Source organism: Lotus japonicus, chromosome 5 (assembly GCF_012489685.1).
Source record: "Lotus japonicus ecotype B-129 chromosome 5, LjGifu_v1.2".
In the NCBI taxonomy this organism is placed as follows: domain Eukaryota; kingdom Viridiplantae; phylum Streptophyta; class Magnoliopsida; order Fabales; family Fabaceae; genus Lotus; species Lotus japonicus.
Window position 1 is genome coordinate 63312985 of NC_080045.1, and position 23118 is coordinate 63336102.

The 23118-nt window shown below is 37.5% G+C and overlaps 2 protein-coding genes across 2 annotated transcripts; one reads left to right on the plus strand and one right to left on the minus strand.

The window, feature by feature from the left end:
* Positions 1-515: 515 nt before the first annotated feature.
* On the plus strand, positions 516-7137 carry LOC130718266 (vacuole membrane protein KMS1-like). The gene is made up of 8 exons (XM_057568802.1): positions 516-890; positions 2451-2662; positions 3141-3219; positions 3546-3839; positions 4724-4872; positions 5478-5594; positions 6264-6443; positions 6673-7137. Exons 1-8 carry the CDS (start codon positions 833-835, stop codon positions 6820-6822), a joined length of 1239 nt encoding a protein of 412 aa, XP_057424785.1. The 5' UTR covers positions 516-832; the 3' UTR covers positions 6823-7137.
* Positions 7138-16411: 9274 nt separating this feature from the next.
* Positions 16412-22967, minus strand: LOC130717084 (protein TIME FOR COFFEE). Its single transcript, XM_057567194.1, has 12 exons — positions 22607-22967; positions 22044-22478; positions 21796-21947; positions 21408-21696; positions 20924-21323; positions 20776-20836; positions 20605-20679; positions 20255-20522; positions 20090-20159; positions 19937-20003; positions 19480-19848; positions 16412-19383 (listed from the first exon to the last, which is right to left on the minus strand). Exons 1-12 carry the CDS (start codon positions 22698-22700, stop codon positions 16963-16965), a joined length of 4701 nt encoding a protein of 1566 aa, XP_057423177.1. The 5' UTR covers positions 22701-22967; the 3' UTR covers positions 16412-16962.
* Positions 22968-23118: the final 151 nt, after the last annotated feature.

Sequence of the window (23118 nt, forward strand, 5' to 3'; positions counted from 1 at the left end):
TCTTTATCATATGTGCATTTGCATGAACCCAATAAGATAAAATCCTCTTGCATTCCTTGCACTTAAGAGTGACCCTCTATTTGCATCTAAATATGCCATTGAACTTGTGATGGTTAGAGATGCTTTCTTTTGGGCTAAAGCCCTCCACATTATCAAAAAAAGAAAGAAAGAGATGCTTTCTTTTTATTTTCTACTATTTCTTTGCCAAAAAAATGTATTTTTATCTAAAACATACTTTAACAACTATTTGTTTCTTTATTAAACATTTAGTCGAAGGATCATCCTATATGATACTTATACAGTAAGATTTGTTAAGAGATATCAACCACTTAATGTGATCTCAAAGTTTCGATAAAATTACTATCCTGAATTAGGGGTTGTAGCATACCTTATGAAAAACAAACTTGGTTGATTTTTTGTTTGTTAACGTATAATAATCCAACAATTAATTAATTGTATCATAATTAAAATTAAATTTGTTTGATTAACAAAGAAAATGACATTGAACCGTAAAAAAAACATGAGAATTGACAAACACAAACACAAAGAATGATTGTAACTTTTGGTTGTGTCGTGGACGCGGAGGACATCGATCTCGATCATCATAGATTCTGACTCCAATCTTCAACGCTAACCTCCCAATTTCCTCTTCTTGATCTGCAAATTCCTCGAGGGAAAAGGAAAAACAATCCATACCCCTTTTTTGATCCACTCGTGTTGTAGCTGAATTCCGAAGATGCGAGGACCAACAACCCAGAAAGCATAGAGAGGATAAAAGGCGAAGATAGTGCTAACCCAAAACCAAAGATTCGATTTTAGAGCGTGAGAGATAATGGGGTCTGGAGAAACTGCAGCTTCTTCGTCTGGAACCACTAACATGTCTGGCTCAGGCATGTTATTTGATTTCAATTCATTGTTTTGTGATTCTGTTTGTTGTGTGTTCATCTAGATTTTGATTAGATTCGTTACTACGTTGAAAATTGTAATTTTTTTGACAAAAATTCCGGATCTTGTGGAATTTTTTTGGTTTTGATCTTTTTCAAATTGAATGGTGTTTTTGGTGGAAGAGAGTTTTCCACTGGTTTTGAAAAGCATTACTTTTTGTCGCGGTTTTTCGATAGATTGGATGGGCTACAATGTTATATTCCTTTGAGGGTTGCTGCTAGGGCAAGTATGTAGTCATGACTGGTTATTTTGGGGGGTTTTTTATTATGTGATAGATGATTATTTCAAAGCTTTCTTTGGGCTGAAATGGGGGAGTGGCAAGTTATGAAGAATCAATCGGTCATTAATCTGTTTCAGACTGCGAAAAACTGACCTTTTGGGTTCACATAGGTTATGGCGACTCGGTTCTTTCTTGTGTTCAAAATGGGGGGCTTTCATATGGCATCTAGGCATCCATATTAGCCAGTCTGCACTACTTCACTATCTGTAGCATGAAAATCTAGGAGTTGAAATCGAGTTTTGGGGTGATAGAGGCCAATGACAGTTTTTAACTAAGAATTTTGGGATGGCCATATTATGTTTTACTAATGTCTGACAAGAAGCATTTGCAATTTTTTAAGTGATTATATGAATCTTTCAAATGGCTCCATGAAAACTATATGTAGATAGATCCACCACTGCTAGAGCCTCCATCATAAGCATCTCCTTTATTGATGAGTTCCGCAATTAGGGTTATGAAAATTGTTAATCTGTTTTATCATATTGTTGAGGTTTGGGTGAGTGGGGAAGAGGGACTTGTCATGATAGGGATCTTATGGTGTTTAGGTTGCATGATTTTGGGAGAAAAGGTGATGGCCTTAAAGCTTAGGTTATATTTTCATCCTCTTTCTGCTTAAATAATTGGTAATTGCAAAATTTAGCTTGCAAGTGTGTACATAGTTAATGGGTTTGACACATTTTGTTCTTGTAGTTAAATTTGTTGCTTGGGTAAATCATGGAGTTTATATTTTCTCGGTTGGGCTTTTAGGGGGTCTAGTTGAAAGAGACACAAGGGATTATATTGAGTTCCATAGTGGTTGCAGTCTTGGTGAATCAAAAGATTTGAGGAATCTAATAAGCAAGAGGACTCAGAAGAGGAAAAGGAAAAATCGTCAAGCTATAAGTCCAGTGATATATAGGTAGCAACTATAGGAATACAAATATTAATTTTATAAGATAAAGCCTTAAAAGAGATTTGGGAGGGATTCAGAGAGTAGCAAAGTGTTTCTTGCAAATAAAGAGAGTTCCTAGAAGTAAAGAATCATGGTAATGGGGAGAGAGTGTTCAAGAGAAGGCTCAAATTAAAAGAGTGTTTTAAAGCCTGTCTCCTTTGAAAATTGGCAAAAGAGACATTTGCACTCTGTTAAACTAATCCTTTGAAAAAATTACTTAAAACTAGTGTTTAGATTCTATTTTCTATGTTTCATTGTATCTCATATACTGATTAGAAATTCTGTGTATTGCAGGGCTTCACAAGAAGCACCAATTGGAGCTAGAAAATTTGACACTAACCACACAACCCTTCAAAACACTAAAATTCTTCACATTTTCCGTTATTCAATACTTGAAGAAAACTGCATTTTATCTGTTGGGAAAAGGTGGATGGCTTCTGCTTTTAAGTTTTGTGGTAGGGGCTCTTGGCATAATGCTGATCACCTTTGATGGTCCTCATGAAAAGGTATTCTCATTTATTCTATCAATAACTTATGTATGAGTGTGTATGACAGTCCTAAATCATACAGAATTTCATGGATAATCATTTATTTCTGGGGTCTTTTTGGCTGTTGTACTAACAAGTAATAACCCTTGTTGTCAAATTTGAATCTAGATATTAAAGCCTCAAATCTGCAATACAAGGTCAAAACCTGAAACCAGTTTTAGTTTCATTCTGATGTTATTTTTTGAACTTTGAAGATGATTCTAGCTAAAATGAATGTTCATAATTTCGTTACATGTGGTGCTAAATGTAAGATGAATTTTTTTTTGCCGCTTCAATGTTGCAAACAATTAATATACCCAGTCCTCCCTAGAATAAAAAACCTATGGCCATTCTTCACTTCTTACTACTCTCATATGTTAAATTTCAGGCAGTTTTTTGTTCACTTTTATTAGATGCTCATGCTCCTATGACACTGATATGCACGTTGTTTTTGCAGCATCTTGAGGAGCTGCTTAAATATTTCCGCTTTGGACTTTGGTGGGTCGTCCTTGGAATTGCATCTTCAATTGGTCTTGGTGAGTAAAACGTAGGCATGCATGGATATGACTTATTTTACCCAGATGAGGTTCTTGATTATGTTATACAGTTAGTTACTAGTTAGTAAAACAGTTGGTCTTTAGGCAGCTTGGGTGATTTGGAGTTACAGAAAAACATTTTCTTGCAACACATAGGTTTGATAGTTGATACTTGTAAGCAATAATCATCTATTTGGTACCCCAATATCTTGATTATATATGCCTTGTAGCCTTGAGTTCTCATTTTGTGCTCTTATCTTGTTAGCTTTTTCGTTTTTTTATTTTCTTTTTGGTAAAATTTTCCCTTTCCGTTTTCTTCAATTCAGGATCTGGTTTGCATACTTTTGTTCTATACTTGGGTCCCCACATAGCATTCTTTACATTGAAAGCCATGCAATGTGGGCGAGTTGATTTGAAAAGTGCTCCATATGATACAATACAGTTAGATAGAGGTCCTTCTTGGCTTGATAAAGACTGCTCCCAATTTGGGCCACCGTTGTTAGAATATAGTTCACACATTCCACTCAGCAGTATTTTGAGTCAAGTTGTGCTGGAGGCTGTTCTATGGGGTATGGGAACAGCTATTGGAGAGCTTCCTCCTTACTTTATCTCCAGGGCAGGTATAATGTTTATATCATATGTCTTGTATTTCTCTTAATTTAAATAAGTCATTGTTAAATCGGTATAAAAGTCTGACTATTAAGATATGCTTACCATACAAATGGTCTATTTACAAGTAACTTTGTCTTTATACTTATTTCATTACCAGGATGGTGTGAAGCTCTGGATCTTCAGTTATTTCGTTCAATGCTTCTTAGATGGAAAAGAAAAGAAAAAAGAATAAGCCATTTAGTTTTTAAAGAAATAAATTATGCCAAGACTATAATAGATTAGCCACTATTGAAAATTCTCCAAATTAAAGCTCAACCTCAGCTTCGGAACCGTACTAGTTCACATTATCTACCTAATCCAAGTATATACTTATGGTAAACTGAAAAAATCATCTTAGTGTCTGAAGCCAGGGTATTTTAGTTCTTTTATGTTGTCCGAAAATAATGGATAATGTTGTATATTATTAATTACTTTTAAAATGAATGAAATAACCAAACCAGAGACTTTGTTTACAAATAATGGAATTGTTAGAAATTTTGACTCTATTAGAAAATGAATAATTAAATTGTGTAAAACGTGTATAACTAATGGATGGAACACTAAAATGAATTGCATCCTAATATGCGCCTGCACCTTCTTTGGCAAACAAAATGTTTGGCGTAAGCTGTATCATAGTCAAACTTCATGTATCTATTTGTAGTTTTCACCACTTCCGTTTTGATTCAGTACTTTTTGATCTCTATCTTTCTATTTCTTCTGAAACTTTCTGAGTTCTATCTCGTCTGATTTAACATGATGATTAACTTACTTATTTTTCAGTAATTTGGTGCTTTATTAGTTAGTTACTCTATGAGTTGGTTTGTACATGATTCTATTCAAATCATTTGTGTAGCACGCTTGTCTGGTAGCAAATTGGATTCAATTGAAGAATTGGATACTGAAAACAATGGAATCATGGCAACCTACGTTAACAAGATCAAGCGTTGGTTTCTATCTCACACTCAGCATTTGAATTTTTTAACCATTATGGCGCTTGCTTCGGTTAGTGTTAACTTTCTTCTTTAGTAGTATGATATTTTTCTTCATTAAATAGACCGAACAGTATCTTTTGTGAATAAATTCCCTAGGTATTGCTTCGTTGTATTTTATATAGTAAGTCTTTCCCTTATAGCAAACATATCAGAGTTGGGTTGTTAGTCAGGTAATGGAGATTCTGCAAACAGTGTCTGTCATTTCCCTTTCTCTGTGTTGATATTGAGCTTTCCTTCAGGGGAATAAGCTTGAGGGAGTAACTTATGCTGATTAGTGAAAATCTTTACTCAGTTAGTACTATTTAATGGTTTCTCTATTTTTGTCCTGCAAATTATAGTTGTTTATTCTATATCTTATACTGCTTATATTTGATTCTTCATAATCCACTACTTTAAAAGTATTTAAATGAGTCATATCCAAATCCTTATTCATCAGGGTGCTTGAGTCCTTTTTTTTATGCCTCTGTACCTATTCTCATATAAAATCGAGTTTAATAGAATGAGTTGACGATTCCTTTGGTCAAGGTGCATCCTACAAAATAGCATTTTCAATTAACTAAACAACATCTGTTGTATAAACATTCGAACTGTCCATTAACTTAGTTTATATTTCAGGTTCCAAATCCTCTATTTGACCTTGCCGGTATCATGTGTGGACAATTTGGCATTCCATTTTGGAAGTTCTTTCTTGCCACTTTCATCGGAAAGGCAATTATTAAAACTCACATACAGGTTTGTATAAGTTTAGACTCATCTTCTATCCTTACCAACTAATTTCGCTTTTTATGCCATGCCTTTGCTTTGCTTTTCAATGGCTCCAAATTAAGACTCAGCTTGTTAACATTTTATTATTTATTAAATGGTACTAAAAGGTTTAAGTATATCTAGGCTTACACTGTTACACTGGGTGTGAACAGATCATAACTCATATATAGATATGTTAGGAACTAGAAAATAGCACAATGACTAAGAGTGAAAATAGGATAGATGAACACTGAATCCTCTGGAAAATACCCAGAAGCAGTGTTTTAGGGAATTACAAATAACAGTAGAAAATTAAAGATAAGAAACTGAGGCAATTCGAGAGTGCCTCTACTCTCCCAAGCCTAATCCCAAATCAAGCCTACCTTCTCTCTCACACAATACATGCTTATATAATCCCCAATCTCTCTCTCTCTCTCTACCTGCACAGCTCATGCCACCTCAGCAAGCGGTTACTCCTCTCAAGGGAAAAGATTTGGTGCATTGCACCTCTTCCTCTTACTTTCATGGACTCTAGTAGTATTGGGCCTATTCCTAATAATTGGGTTCCTATCAAGATATATTGTGCACAGAGCTTGTAGTCTATAAACTATAATATAATGCTTTTGATTCACCCTCTATGCTATATTTGTTGTGCAGACGGTATTTATCATCTCAGTTTGCAATAATCAGCTCCTTAACTGGATAGAGAATGAATTTATCTGGGTTCTCGGCCATATACCTGGTTTTGAATCTATCTTGCCGTCTTTGATTGCTAAGCTCCATGCTGCTAAAGATAAGTATCTCAAAGCATCCCATCCAGTTTCCCCAAATATCCAGGTAACTGTTGGCTGCAAGTTAACGTGTTTATCAATGTTTCTCATCATCAATAATATCCCTCATAATCTGGTTTTTGCCGAGCTCAATGGCGTAGTGTGATCCACTTCACTTTGTGGGATAAGACTTTTATTGTTGTTTGTTTAAGTGCTCATATTGAATGACAGCCTCAAGAGTCTTATTCTAATTTTTGATTACTTTTTCCTAAAAAAAATTGATCTATAATTTTCAGGGGAAAAAATGGGATTTCTCAATTGCTTCAGTGTGGAACACTGTGGTGTGGCTTATGCTTATGAACTTCTTTGTCAAGATAGTGAATTCAACTGCTCAGAGTTATGTGAAGAAACAGCAGGAGAAAGAGCTAGCTGCATCAACAGAATAGAATGTTCATGTTCTGCTTGCACATTGCTTTGTTTTTTTTAAGCTACTCTTGCAAGCAGAAATGTTGAACTTACTGCTCTTCCTGTGAAAGTGAAATTTACTCATTGAATTAGAGTTAGAGGTCTTGTTAGGAGCGCTTCTATAGGCATCAATATACGAACACAATAGGTAACATAAGCTGTGACTTTCATTTTAGGCAACAATTATTTGGGATGGCTCATAGATTTTTAACCACACTATTGCTGTTTACCATGGAATTACTCTAATCCTACTATTCTTTTGGAATTGCAAAACTATTTGCTTTTTTTTATGAGTATTTGACAGTAGACTCTCTCTCTCTCTCTCTCTCTCTCTCTCTCTCTCTCTCTCTCTCTCTCTCTCTCTCTCTCTCTCATATTAAACACTAACATTAGGCCTTAGAGTGTGTTTGTTTTATTGTTTCCTGTTTTCCAATGCACGATCAACATGAAAACAAGCTTCTTGTCCCACTAGGAAGAGTCCATTTTAGCCATCTTATGTTTTAAAGAGTTATGATTCATTCAAATTATCTATCACATCTTTACTTTCTCTTTCTTGATTCCTATTTTTTTTTTCTGAACTTCATTTCGACTTATGTGGAAAGTGTGAATGAACCTTGATTCTGTTTCAAACGTTAGTTTCCAGTTGAGATATGAGCTTGTTTGTTTTTACGTTTCAACCACTTTCAATGCCAGTTTGGGGAATTCCAAGGCATTTTAACCAATGGGTCCAAGTTGAAGGATTGGACCGAAAACACGTTCACATTCAAGTCCATATAAAAACAAACACACACATAGTGGACCTAAATGATGTGCTGAAGAGATTTTAACTCATGATTCTTGGCATTATTAGCATATAGTGAATAAGCGGAAATTATAATGGAAATGGTGTGGCAGATGAGTTAAATTGAAAAGTGGAAACTTGCAAACAAAGCAAGACCATGTGCCGAAACATACAATTTGTGCTGAAAAGCAAGTAGAGAAAGGTATAGTAATTTTTTTTAGAATATTTCCATTTCAGTTTTACTAACCTTTTTTAAACTATAAAAGTGATGTATAGATTTCATGTTTAGAATCACTTTTAATATTTATAGTTTCACTTTCCCTATATTAGTTTACAAAATGTAACTTCATATTGCATATGATATGTGATTTAGTTAAAAGACTTCTTCATTCACTTTTTTCTTCAAAATGAGTGTTAAAATTTATTACTACTCATTGACGCTAAGGTATCCAAAGATACCCTTAATTATTACGCAAGAGATTGAGTTTAGGCTTTAGAACTTCATTTAATGTTTTAAAATGTGCACAATTCTGATTTTTTCTATAAAATAGTAATTGTCACAAGATTGATGATGTGCATGTGATATAGTATCATATAAACTTCCAACTTTCCTCCACTTTGTGTCTCCTGATTGATGATGGCTATTAAATTGATGGAATGGTTATGAAGTCCAAAGTCCTCCCAATAAAAATTAATGTTACTAAATTATGCACTATTAGAACATTTGACATTATTTATATATTAATGTTCATTATCGTAATAATAAGTTAATAACAACCCAACCAACCGCGTATTGCTATAATTAAAATATGAATACTTTAAATATTGATAGTACCATCCAGGTAGTAAATAATTGGAAGCAGTCCATGTCATCAAAGCATAGGGAAATTTGTGACCACGTGATTTAGGTCATGGTTTGATCGAGTCTATTTAAAAATCAATAAATTACAATAGTAGTAGTGCACTTTGGTTTTAATAATGTGTCATTTAATTAATTAATTAGTAATTGCCTTGGTCCTTACTCCTTAATAATAGTACTAGAGTTTATGTATCAGCTGGTGGAGATTACTTGTCCATGGAAAAAGAATAATATCTGTATTCACTTGAAAGATTCTGTAACCTCGTGTGCTTCTCGATGACTGTGTTGAATCGAGACATTAATGGACAATTATAATTAAATCAACCTAGCTAAAGAGAGACCCTCCATTAATTTATCATAACTGCTCCCATTATTTAAATGACACGTTGACATGACCTAAGGTTGCTTGTGTTTTTTGTTTTTTCGGATGCAAGAGAAGAGAAAAGAGCTTTTACTAGAACAAAGCAAGCTTTCACCAATACAACAATTACTATTAGAACATGTTTAAGAATCAGTAAAGTAGTAAATGCTGTATTTAATTATTGTTAGTGGCAAGATCCTAGATCTCTTCTCTGTCCGTAGGATCTAAATAGAACAGTCAATGTTTGTTTTTAAAAATAACTAAAAGAGGTGGCTAAAGCCATTGCATCAACTCAAGTGGTTGGAGTAGTGCATATAAATAGTTGCGGGTTTGAAAAATAAATAAAAAAACATAGATTAGAAGAAAGTTCTGAGCATACTTTTCCATCTAGATTAAAACAGTAAAACCTCTCTTGGAGCCCTTGAAAGAGCTCTCTTGGTACCATGCATGTGCTAGGACCGCCAATCGATTGTGGGACGACGCATCTCTAGATTATACTTGTAAACAGATTAAACCCAGTAGACCAAAGCTACTTCAAAATCATTTGCCTTGCTGAGCCCTAAAAGGAGCTTTCATACCTAGAACTTAGGTTTTTGGGACAATCAATCCACAATGTGTGTATGTCAATTGATGGTCGAGAATTCTCTCATATATACAACAATCATTATTGATACAAAAGTGAATCATTTATCTATTTTTATAAGTGATGTTTGTCGCATGTTTCATCACTAAACTTCTATTATTAATACAATTAAGAATTTTTTTTTACGTGATTGCGACATTGCGTTGTCCAATGTCATTATTGTTTGATGAAGGTAATGTAATTGTAGATTTTTTCCAAGTTTTGTTCAATAATTCACTTGTTACCCCCGTGAAATCTGATTGATTTTTTAAAGAACTTACACATTGAATGCATGTATATTTTTCTCTTTGTTTCTCTTTTATATATTTAATTTTTTAAATAAGGAGCAAAACAAAAATTACATAAAAATAAAGCAAAAGCAAGAATTCCCAATGTGTGTATGTCAATTGATGGTTGAGAATTTTGTCATTTATACAACTATCATTATTTATATAAAAGTGAATCATTTGTCTATTTTTGTGTGATCACTGCACTTCTATTATTAATACAATTAAGAAATTTCTTTAACGTGATTGAGTTGTTCAATGTCATTATTGTTTGATGAAGGTAATGTAATTGTAGATTTTTTCAAGTTTTGTTAAATAATTCACCTATTACATTCGTGAAATCTGAATGAATTTTAAAAAACTTACACATTGAACGCACATATATACATTTTTCTCTTTGTTTCTCTTTTATATATTTAATTTTTTAACTAAAGAGCAAAATAAAATTTACATAAAAATAAAGTAAAAGCAAGAATTCCCAATTCTTTTGCAACCTCCTCATCTCCTATATAAGGTTGGGGGGAGAGAGAGAGGGGTCAGAGGGAGTATCAATGTGAATGGCTCTAAATGCACCTGGGACCTGGAGGTGGAAAAAGTGCTCAGAAAGTTAAAAGGCAGTTTTCTATTTCTTCTGTTTACTTCATGCCCTGGTGGTGGTGGTGGAACCACATTTGCTACACACTGCACCAGATACAGTACCTCTTCTCTTGTTGTATTTAATGGTTTCTGTTTTTGTGCTACTTACCTAATGGGAGAGGAAGCACAAGCAAAGGCACTTCAGAGGTACCCTTTTTCAATTGTAACACCATTTTGTGATTCTTTCTGTAAAAGACAAGACACAGGTGGGAGGAGTAGATTTTATGGTCCATTTGAGACTTGAAACAGTTATCAGATTGAGTTGAATCTGCTTCCAATTGGACCAGTTTGCTGGTACAGCTAGATTACAGAGACTACAGAATTTAGAGTAGTTTTATTCATCTGCTAGATTGATCACTGTCATGAATTTGATCACAGTACTACTACTATATGCATGGCATGGTATACAAGCTTTATCATTAGAGGTGGGTTTTGTGAACCATTTTTTTGCTGGTTTCAATCTAAAAGTTTTCAATTTGCCATCAATTAAACAATGGGTGCTCTGCTTTTCAATTTCTGCCAGTGACTGTTAAAAGAACAAATGCTTTTTTCTTTTCTTTTCTTTAGATGCCTGTTTGAGGGAAAATTCCCAAACTCAATTCCATTTGTTTTAGTTAAAGTTTGATGGTAAACAGAGAAAACTATAAGAGGTAGAAAATGGGATTATGTTTTATGTTTTCTCTGGGGCCTTGCAGAAAATTGCATTCAAATTACCCATACTTCACAGCTTGACCAATTAATGTATCATTTGTACTCCATTGCCTTTCAATAGGGGAAGCCAATGGTTCAGGTAGACAAGGGAAGGGTCCCCCAATTGTTAGTTAGTATTCAGCTGAGAGACAGAGATGGAGAGGGACTGGGAAGAAAATTGGGGAAGGAAAAATAATCTAGTTGAAATCTAGATGATGTGTTCATATTTGCTGTCTCTCTCTCTCTCCAATTGAATGATAGAGACATGTAACATCATTATGAGCGTAAAGCTCTCAACTCTCAGTTAAGTATTTAATATAATTGCATATACGAAAATCAATATGAACTCAGGAGCTTTACTTAACATAAAACAACTCCATACCAGCATCTACATATGTGGTGTTCTTTCTTCACTTTAGGTCAACAACATGCTAGATATTTTTGAATTCATGACACTTACCAACAAGATGTTGCTAGATATTGTTCTCTGTTACAATTATTAAGGAAGAAATTGGTAGTCACCCTTTGTGCTGTCTACATTTAAATAAAAGTAGCAAGGTTGAAAAAGAATATAAAAGAAATAAAATTTATAATGGATGATGTGATGTTAAAAAAGAAAAGATAGAGTACAGGTGTGAAATATAACAAAAATGATTTAATTATTAAAAGCCAATTAATACAGGAGCAATAATTATTTAATTTAAGGAAGGAGCCCACCACCATCTACCCATTCCACCCTCCCAGTGGTTACTATTAATTAATTTCAAATTGTTATACAATGAATCTCAAAAGTCCAACCCACATGATTAGATATTGTGATACTTTTTAAAATTCTCTCATGGCTAAGATTTTTTGTGTGTCTCACTCTCACACAGTAATTGAGACTCTGCTTGTACCACTTTCTCAAGTAACGAAAGAACAAATATTATCTATCTAAAACAAACAGATATGAATATGAATTGGCCTTACTTACCCTTTCCTTTTCAAACATGTTGGCAAAGCTTTACTCCATTACTTTGTTTGCTTGCCCTATTGAATAGCTTTTTCTCATCTCAAGTTCGTCGTTCCACCAGTGCTTAATGGACACAATGCCTGCAACGTGGATTCACCTAGCACACTCTAAATGCTTGGACCTACCAATTACCCCTCACATAGATCTTTATTATTTATGCCCACATCTTTGCACCATCTTTCTTCAACCATTTACTACGTACCTTCAATCTGGTCTTTATTTCTCTTAACTGAAATGAAATGGAAAAATAAATAGAATATGGGCCCGACTAGGTAACTTAAGCAGCTACTGTCCATGGAAATCCCAAAGACTTACTCATGTTGAATAAGACTTACTCATTAGACTGAGAAATTCTAAGGCATTACTCTGTTTCAGTTACCTACATATGTTTTAGGATTTTTTTCGTGAATGGAATCTATATAGATTTTGTTATATACCATTTTGTACTTATGACAACTACTAGCTGCTAACAACATACCAAACGAAACAATGAAATTAGTAATCAATTGGTAGAGGAATGAATTCCACTTTCACAACGGGGAAAAACCCTTTGCAGTGTAACGCAAGTAAAAGGGATAAGGCTTAATAGCACTTTTGGTCCCCACGTTTCAAAAATGTGCAATATTAAACCCCCACATTTGAAAATAACATAATGGTACCTCAACGTTTATCTCCGTTAGAAGTTTTGGTCCCTCAGCTAATTTGCCGTTAGAAACTTAACGTTTTTGTGTGACCAAAAGTGCTATTAAGCCAGAAATAAAAAAATAAAACTTCATCGTCCAACAGCAACCGAATCCAGATCTTTTAATTCATCATCTTCATCATTCTTCCATCAAAACCACAAACTTCAAGCACCATAACCACAAAACCACCAAATATCTCATTTATATCACTTTTCCCTTTCTCTTTCCTTTAAAATCCCTAATCTGAAGAAAGCTTTCAATACACCATAACCACAAATCGTTCTCATTCCCTAACCCTTCTTCTACTAGAGCCTCCAAACAACAAGCCGTTGCAGCCATCGACCACCACCGCTCCTCACCATCGAGTCATTAGCTCACCACCAACATTTCAAAGCTTCTCAAAACAACGGAGTCACCACCTCTTCGAACCCAGATCTGAAGAAAGCTTTGATTTTTCTTTTCTTTTCTTTTCTTCACGTTGTAGATCTGATTGGGTTGCAGTGGGCGGGGGGTTCTGGGTTAGGGAGATGGCTTGATGGGTGGTGTTGTCTGTGTGGAATGGAAACGGGCTTGGGTGATATTGTTGGTGAAGAAGATATGATGTTAGAGGATGACTTGATGAAGATGATTTGCTGGAATGGGAAGGCCTGTTAGAGGATTTGATATTGTTGGTGAAGAAGATATTTAACACATATTTGGTGTTAGATTCCATGTTTTTTGTTTTATTTTTGGGTTTCTGGAACTGAGTTTAGAGTTGAAAAAAAGTCATGCTTTTATTCATGATTTATGTGTTGGGAAAAATCAATTTATTCATGATTTATGGTTTGGGTGGTGCCTGGGGAGGTTGGAGGTGAAGAAGAAGATAAAGATGATGAAGGGGAAGATTTTAATTAATTTCATAATATTTTCCATTTTTTGTTTAATTTTTAATTAGATTTTTGACGGAAAACGTTAAAATGTTAACGGTGGGACCAAAAATGCACACGTTGTCAAACGTGTGGGACTAATTTTGTTATTTTCAAACGTGGGAATTAATATTGCACATTTTTTAAACGTGGGGACCAAGAGTGCTATTAAGCCAAGGGATAATATCATAAATTCGACAACATATATAGTTGTCCATTATCATAACTTTGCAATGCAACGCAGGTAACTCTGTTCCATCAATTATTTTGTCCTAATTTACCCCTATCTGATGTTACACATCGCACATTTAATGAACTATGTGAATGATTTCTTAAGTTATTTAAAAAAACTATATATAGATATCCACCTAAGATAGAAGAAAGCAAAAGGAACAGTGATATAAATTATAAAGAACCACTAGATATAGAAACTTGTCTTTGTTGAACTACTACAGAGCTTTACAATTAATGCTTGATGAATGAATCATTTTCCTAAGATAGTGACGCATATTAATTCAATACAATTACAGGGATAATTATGGTAAGCTTTTGCCTACTCACCCTCAACCAAACTTATGTTTCAAGAATTTCAGATTCATCGCACAAGACCAAGTGACTACATCAAACCCAAATTTGATAATGAAAAATATTAAGCAGTAAGTTACAATATAACACTGTCATGTGGGTCACTTGTTATTATATTGTTATGTGCCTACTGTTTATCTTAATATTTTAAAAAATATATGGAAATTTGTCAAGTGTGCTAAGCATATCCCCATAAAAAGTACATGTGCTACTTGTATGGAACAATTAGCAACATGAGAAAAAGTCAATCCATTTTATAGTTTTCAAAATGTGAACAGAAAAGATGGGAAAATTGAAATAGCTTGACACTTTCCTATCACTAAATGGGTCAGTTACACTTACACCCTTATGCTGCCCAACTAAATTTTGTTATGACTAAAAGTTAGGTAACTTCGACTTCTATCACTACCACGAGTTACAACATGCTTTTGAGAGTTGATACCATGTGCTTCTAAAGATATTGATAGACCGGCAACATAGCCTCACAACATCATCAACAAAATCAAACACATAACATTTTAAAGTTAGTCATCTATTCTTACAATTGAGCAAACTTGTTGCCCAACTAAATAATGATTATAAAATACAGAAAAAGATACTTTTAATTTTATGAGGTATTGGAGTGGGGTCAGGAAGGTGCGATAAGTCATGGTTGATTTTAGGTGTGGTGACCTTCAGTCTTATCTTTCAGCATTCACAAGTTGGTAATGTGGGTATGGGGACTCACTTTGCTTATTCCATTTAATTGATTCCTTTCATGGGACCCTCTCAAGGGGAAAAGGACTCAATATTGTCTTTTTCGGTTTATCAAGAGGGGAACCAAGTGAAGATCTCTATGCTTTATCTCTGGCCCCTCAAAAAAAGTAACAGATAATAAGTGAATAAATGAATCACTGAATAAAGGTTGCCATCTCAAAATTCCCTTCATTTACATACTCACCATTTCTTAAAAGGAAGAAAAAAATGACTTTCCTGCCATTTCAACACAGGATGGAAAAAAATTCACTCCACTTATGCTGATATAAAAGTGATATTTAAACAATCATAAGCAATACATCCTAGCATTTTCAAACATACACTCAATGCACTTTAAAACCTCAATCATTTTAAAATTAACTTTTGCCATTAAGGTGTTTTGAATTCGGTGGCTACACTGAATCCAAACACTCATTATCAATTCATCAATTGAACTGGTCCATACCAGAGGTCCAGAACAAAGTTAAAATCATAGTGCATGATGATTTAATTAAAAATAAAAAAATGTCAAAAGCTATAGCCTTTTCAAAAAGCTAATTCCAATAAAGAGAAAAAGAACAAAAACAAATTAAAGCAATAGCTTCTCTTCTTAGGCCCTTATGCGAGTCTATCAGTTCTTGTTCATATCTTGTAGTTTTAGAGGCTGAAAAGGGAAAGGCTCGTTCCTATAGGCTTGTTGAGGTAAAGGGGTAAAGGTTGCAAAGAGAAGAGTTAGAACATTTGGTTAGTATGAAAAAATCAAAAGAAAATATTAAGACACTGGACACACGTGTATTATTATGCAAGAGACATGAGCAAAGTTTTTCACATCATCACAGGTGGGATGTCAGGACCCGCAATGTGTTGCTGCTTTTAGTTTGGTTTGATTGCCTTAGGTGGGCCAATGTCTCATGAGGGGACCTCTACCAAGGACAAACATGGAAAGCAAACTTCTCCTAATAGATGAATGGAAAAGGATCTACCTTACCAAACCAAGTACTATTATATACATTATTTAATCTTATTAAAATAATAAACTAACAGCTTAGAATAATAATAGTAACCAATATGTAGAAAACAACTTACTAGTTACTATATACACATAAGTCATGACTGTGATACTTACAGCACAGAGAAGCACATATCTAACTCATCAGCAAAAGAAATGGCCTTTGAAAAAAGCACTTGACCTGTCAATTATTTATCTACCTTCCCTAGTTTCTACATGTTAAAAATTTCAGTCATATTAGCAAATAAACAACTTGCTAGACCCCATTCCTAAAGAAAGCATATCTTGTATTCTTTGAAATTGCCATTACTTTTTCCACTCACATTTATATCTCACTATCCACCCAAATTTCACTCACCTTTAAAAATGAAAAACAATAGCAAACATTGTCAATCCAATAGTGGATTAGGGAAATCATCTTTGATATTTGAATATGTTTTTAAGAATACTATTGTAATATCAGCTAGACGAGTGCAGATTCCACCTTTTCCATATAGGCTTGTCAAAAAGATGTTTACTGCTCTAGTACCCTAAAGACAAAATGATAAAAAAGAGAAAGAGGAGAAACAAAAGAACATCTAGAGTAAACCTCCCATTACATCCCCAAAAGAAGAAAAGGTGGTTCTTTCCCTTCCTTTCCTCCAGCTTTTTTATCCTTTACTTTTTTCCACCTTGTCAACCACATCCTTCCTTCTAAAAAACCAATCGAATTTGATTAGACTTGATGATCAGCCATGTCAGATTATAAACACAAGTGTACAAAATGAATTTCTACACACAATTCAGGCACATCAAAGGTCTGCTCTATTTTCCCATCAAAATTTGTGGAATCCAAATCATCTTTGTTGGCCATGATCTATCTTCCATGTCTTCTCAACGCGCACAACATTGAGAAGGCACCATCTTCCACTTCAAAACCCCATGGTCTTAAGTTATGCTCCACTTGCATTATAATTCTACTCACCTGCGGGTTGTTTCTGCTCTGCAGGCTTCACTTGAACTGCAGTGGGCACTGGATGAACATATGAGAATCCAGCAGGAACAAATTGATGGTGGTTCCCAGAGGGTGGCATGGAAGCAAACTGGGAAGGATGCAGAAGACCCTGTGTGGTTAAGGCACTGCCTTTTGAATTGCTCACAGCTGCACCGTTTGAGGAAGTGCCAGAAGAGCCCTGCCGTTGCTGCACTTGCTCGGGGCCGCGCCGTTGAAGATAGAACCCACTTCCAGCAACTGTGGCGGTATTGGAGGTGGAATTGTTGGGTTGTGAAACTTGGGAATGCATGAAAGGATTTGAGAAGAATAGCTGGGCCTGCGGTAATGTCTGCTTTGATACTTGCTGCTTCTGTTGTTGTTGCTGCTGCTGCTGCTGTGGCAGTTGAGATTTACTCCCAGTACTGGAAGAGGGTGTTAGCTGAGGGCCACTGAGGATCGATGGCACATTCCGGCCACCAACGGGTGAGGATTTACGTGGTGGCACCGGAGAGTTCTTGGCTTGCTGGGAGGATAAGGAACAAGCTTGGCTGGTCTTGCTGTTGGTTGATGTAGAACCTGTCCTGGGGCTGCCAGTGTTTTTGGACATTGAGGAAGTTGTTGGTGAGCCAACCATAACAGGAGGGGATGGGGACTGGGTGGAGCTTGCAGGTTGCATTTGTGCTGTGGATGATTTTGGATTTGCTGCAAAAGATATTTGAGTGTGAGATTGCTGGGAACGACCCTGCTGTTGTGGAGGATTTTTCACTGATGATGGCGGTGTTGAAGCCATAGAAGGTGGCTGAGAAGTGGTTGTGGCCCTTGCTGAGTTCTTCCACTGGTTTGACTGAGCAACAGTGTTGCTGCTCTGTACAAGGCTTTGAGGAAACACAGAAACAGCATTGGGAAACTTGGTGGATATTGAAGATGTAGAAGGAAGAGTATCAGTGTAGACATTGCCGTTGCTTGTTGATGGTGTCTTGTTTCGAGCAGCAGCCGCGGCTGCTGCAGCAAATTGATTCTGCTTCTGAAGCTGGAGAATTTGCTGTTGTTGTTGCTGCTGCTGCTGACTTCGCTGTAGCTGAGAACTGGCTGCATTGGAGTTGATGGCAGCAGGCATAGCAGAAGCAGATGGCCGGGACGAAGCAGAACCAAGATGGAGACTACGACCTGAGCTATCAATAACATTGTTGGCAGCTAAAGATGAGGGATCAGACATGTCTGGCCTGGCAAAAGCAATTGATTGCCCCATTGTTGTTGGATTTTTTCCAGACATGGATTTTCTATCTTCTTCCAGGTTAGAGGAATTAGCTACATTTTTCCCCTCTTCAACTGCATGATAATTCTTCTTAAGCTGGGCACTGGCAGCTTGTGCTGCTGCCATTATCTGATAGTTATGATTGCTCTGCATAATTGAATGATTGTGCGCGAAAGATGAGAGGTCAAGGCCAGTGGCAGCAGCGGCTCCATTGATGGATGCAAATGACATGGCAAATGCTGGAGATGTTTCACCTCCAGCCTTCGAACCAGGGTGCTGCTGCTGCGGTTGCTTCTTTTCACCATGACTGCCATTAGAACCAGCACCACTAATTGCAGGAGTCATCAAAGCAAAGTTCGGTGCTTGCATTGGCATTGCAAAATTCTGGCCATAAATATTCATGGCAGCTCGAGTGAAACGGCTATCAGCAGTAGAAGGACTATCTTCACCACCCATCTCATTCTCAACTTGGCGAGCAGGATGAGAGGTGTGATGATTATTTAACTGCTGCCTCTGCTGCTGTTGTTGATGTTGTTGCTGTTGTTGATGTTGTTGCTGTTGTTGATGTTGTTGCTGCTGCAACTGTAGTGACTGTGAGGGTGGGTTTTTGGTAACAGGAAAACCTTGCAGGCTTCCTCCAACACCATTGGAGCTGCTAGCATGATTAGGCTTTTGTTGCTGATTCTGTGCATGTTTCTGTGAAGAGGATCCAGTAGAAATACTGGTATTCTGGTGGCCCTGTTGACTCTGCTGCGACTGAGCAGGATGCTGCTGCTGCTGAATCTGAGAAGGATGTATCATTTGAGATGAATAAAAAGACCCATTGAAGAAAGGAAAAGGAGGCTGGCCATGAGTTCCACGGTATGCAGGTGGACCACCAACATGTGCAGGTATTGGAAATGGGTAAGCATTGTTCTGCAAAATGGCTAAGTATTGAGTTTCGTTGCCAGGCATGCTCGGATAGCTGAAGCTCATTGCTGGGGTGGTGGAAGCCCCTGAACCGGAAGGAGCATTTGGCGGGGCTGAATTGGGTGTAACGGATGGTGCTCCATTGCTTGTAACCGGCAAAGACTTCATAGATCCAGGTCGAACAGATGCTGCAGCAGCTGCTTGCTGCTGATTCAGAGGGAAGATGAATGCAGGGCCATGCTAAAATTCAAGATAAGGCATCAATTAATTTTGTCCTTTAAAAGAAAAAACAGAAGACAAAATCAATCATTGCTATAAAGGACAAAAAAGACATACCAATATATTACTAGGAGCGGCTCCTGGGGGCAAACCTTGCTGAAGCAAAATTTGCTTCCTTGATGAATTATCCACATTTGCAGGCTGAGGAACTTTATCCTTCCCAATATGACTTGGAAACATGGTAAGACTCTGAACTTTGTCTTGAGTTGGGTTTACAGCCCTGGCAGGAACATTACCAAGCAATTCAGGGGAGGGCACAACATTAAGATTCCCTGCCTTTGCTCCATACATCGGTGCAGAGCCTGCGGCTGCTGGCCAGAATGGATTCATCCTCGCAATTTGTTGATGATACAATATATTGCGAGCAATGTAGCAGTGGGTTGCACATCTTTTAGGCCGAGGCTGATTAAAAAGCAGATGGGGAGGCTGCAGAAGTGGGAAAATAAATGATTAGTAACAAGTGAATTCACATTGTTTCAAAATCCAAAAAATTGGGTAGGAGAAATGCACATACCGGTATAGCTGCAGGAGTCACAGTAGTGCCATCCATGGATACAACTCCTTGTAGAGGTGTCATATATCTAAAAATGAGAAGAGAGTCACATCAAGTTTGTACACAATGATATCCCAAACAACAGTGAACACAAAAGAATTGACCCGGACATACCCCATGGAAGGAAGCCCACCAGGCCAGTTGGGAGGAACAGACATTGGAAGAGGCAATGAGTTGGTTTGAACTGAAATGAGAAGAGGGAGAAAAACTCATAAGGCACTCAGAAACAGCAAAAACTGAAGCTAAGAAGTGTTGTTTAACTCAAAAAAATGAACTTACCATTTTTCTCTGAGTTAGTTTGCTGCTGCTGGTGCTGCCTATGAGCATTTTGATGCTGCTTCTTGCTAACACTACTGCCATTGCCACTAGTATCCATTCTATCAGCTTTCTCCAAATCAAGTTGCAGGTCAATACCTCTTTCTTTCTGCACAATAGCCAGTTTTTGGGATTCAGATTCTTCAGCTTTTCTTCTCACTTTCTCCATTTCAACAACCACTCCCTCTTCCTTGTTCATTCTCAATGATTTCTCCTCATCTTTCTTCACTTCCTGCACAAACCAGACCCCAAATATCTTTAGTACCTATTCTCCCATAAAAAGAAACCATAGCCATGTGGTGGACCCCACTAACCTTATCAGCCTCAGCTACTAAATTATTCTCCACCACATCCCTTTCTGGTGAAGACTTCCCTGTCGGAGGTGGCGCCTGAAAATTCCACCGGAGAAAAATTTTAAAATTAATAAAAAAAAAATATGAAAATTCGAGAGAGTTGCGATGATTGAAGAAGAAAAGGAAAATCACCATCAGATCTATCTGGAACTTCTCTTCTCGCTGGTTTACACTCTCATTCATTGTTTGATTCCTGAAGAAAATAGAAAATCAAGATCAGGATTCACCAAAAAGGAAAACGATAAAGAGACAATAGATAGAGAAAGCTGATGGTACTGACGATTTGGTCGCTTTCACTGCACTCTCGCTAGTGTCATCTACTTGTTGGAGCACTGTAGAAGAAGATTCCTTCTTTGGTGACTGAGGAGGCGCCACCTCCTTATTCAACCCTGCATCTTTTTGCTTCTCCGATTCCTCCGTCAACGCCTTAGAATCCGACGAAGCGTTGTTTCGCTCCGGCTTAACAGGCTCCGGCGAGGCCTGAACCGGTAGCGAATTCGTCAGATTTTCAGCTGCAGATCCTGGGTTGTTCTTAGCTGAATTCGACGAACTAGTTTCCATCTTTGAAGGCTGATCGCTCTCTACTTTCGTCGTTGACGAAACAGGGCTGCTCCTAATGCTTAACACCGATGGATTCTCCTCCTCGTTCTTCACCGGTCGCGGTCTCTTCCTCTTCGGAGCTGCAAAATCAAACAAACCCAGAAACAGAGTTAGAAAACCCTCCAATTCTTAGAAGAAAAGTTTACAGAGGATAGAGAACCCACCAACAGCAGACATGGGAGTGGCAGCGGAGGAGCTTGAATTCTGAGGCGGTGAAGGAATCCTGGACTTTCCATCACTGGAAGATTTATTATTGGTTTGTTCTCGGGAATCGAACTTGCCTGAAGAAGATTCATGGTTGTTGGCGATGATTTCTTGCTTGGAAGGTCCTTGACCTTGAGGCTGTCTCATCATGCCGTACAACACTTCGGCGATCTCTATCTCGATCTCGTCCTGGCTCGCCTTCGGCGACGATTTCGGTGGCCGGAACTTGGGTCCTCCTCCATTCTGCTTCTGCAATAACAAGAAAAGAAACAAACCACTGTTACTCACAATCACAATCACAATCTCCCACAACAACACAAACACACACAGTGACAGCTCAGAACTCACTATCTTCTTTCTCCCTGAAGCGTTTGACGATGACGGCGAGGCCGGAGCTCCCGCTGCCCTCACCGGTGAAGATGAAGGCTGACGGTGATTTTGCTCCGCCACTATCCCACCACCGCTTGAAGCCCAGCATTCGTGCGACCTCTTCGTTGAAGCTGAAAATGGAGAAAAACAGGACAAAAACGTCATCAGAACGCTGTAATTGCAGTGTCGTGAATCGCGGATTCAGGGACTGGTTTTCCATTTTTTACCTGAGCGTGCTTTTCTTGGCACAGACACTCCGATCATCTCATCGGCGGCCTTCCACGTCGTCGGCGGCGCTGGTCTAAAAACTTTCGCCGGAGGGAAGCTCTTCCGATGATGATGCGAGTGGTTCGTCAGCGAAGATGAAGAAGACAGCGACGAAGGATTCAACGGAAGCATTCTAACTGAACCAGCACCTCCGCCGTTTCCTCCTCCTCCTACTCCACCGTCTTCGTCGTCATCATCTTCTTCATCGTTGATGCTCTCATCTGAAGTATCCTCTCCTCCATCTTCCCTGCTGCTATGCATCAACCTATCACCCCTCCTCCTCTTGCTCCTCCCCGATCGATCTCTCTCCCTTTCCCTCTCCCTCTCCCGATCTCGATCCTTCTTTCGATCTCTTAGTCTCGTCGGTTCCTGCAGCTCCATCCCTCCATCTTCCTCTGAAAAACAAAAACCACAAACAAATAGAAACAGTTAAAAACGATTGAATCCAAAGAGGTAGATACATAGATAGATAGATAGATAGATAGGGGGTTAGTTTGATGAGATCTGAGAGAGAATTGTGAACCTGGTGAGTCTCTGAGACTGTTAGTCCTGTGTCTTCTTCTGGTTAAACCATTTGCAGCCATGCTGGTTCTCCTAGCTTCTCTTATCCTGTCCATTCCTTCCACCTTCAATCAACCACTGGATTTTACCATTCTTCACACAGATTCACCCAATTCGCACAGAATAGAAACTGATTCTATTCCCCTGTTGAGTTATCAGAATTATCAGAGAGAGATCTTAGGGTAGTGCTGTGCTCTCTGTGCTTCTCTTATCTTCTTTCTTTCTTTCTTTCTTTCTTTCTTTCTTTCTTTCTCTGCTTCACCACTCTCTCTCTACTTTCTTACTTTCTCTCTCTTCCCCTTTCTCCGCACCCTCTATCTGTGCTCCAATCTCATCTCGTTTCCGCTATTTCACTCTCTCCAAAGACTCCTGAACGGCCACGATTCTCCACCGCGTCACCTGTCAAGATCTCCACCATTGATCTCTACCCCCACAATCTACGGACCACATTGGCTTATGCCATCATGGCACCAT

What these genes read in the sequence shown, in the direction of transcription:
- LOC130718266 (XM_057568802.1), top strand. Translation starts at nt 833, where the DNA reads ATGGGGTCTGGAGAAACTGCAGCTTCTTCGTCTGGAACCACTAACATG. An exon ending in CACTAACATGTCTGGCTCAG is followed by an intron (nt 891 to 2,450) that starts GCATGTTATTTG and finishes TGTGTATTGCAG; the next exon opens with GGCTTCACAAGAAGCACCAA. An exon ending in TTGATGGTCCTCATGAAAAG is followed by an intron (nt 2,663 to 3,140) that starts GTATTCTCATTT and finishes TTGTTTTTGCAG; the next exon opens with CATCTTGAGGAGCTGCTTAA.
- LOC130717084 (XM_057567194.1), bottom strand. Translation starts at nt 22,700, where the DNA reads ATGGACAGGATAAGAGAAGCTAGGAGAACCAGCATGGCTGCAAATGGT. An exon ending in CACTCCCATGTCTGCTGTTG is followed by an intron (nt 21,324 to 21,407) that starts GTGGGTTCTCTA and finishes TTGATTTTGCAG; the next exon opens with CTCCGAAGAGGAAGAGACCG. An exon ending in TAGTAGCTGAGGCTGATAAG is followed by an intron (nt 20,523 to 20,604) that starts GTTAGTGGGGTC and finishes TGGTTTGTGCAG; the next exon opens with GAAGTGAAGAAAGATGAGGA.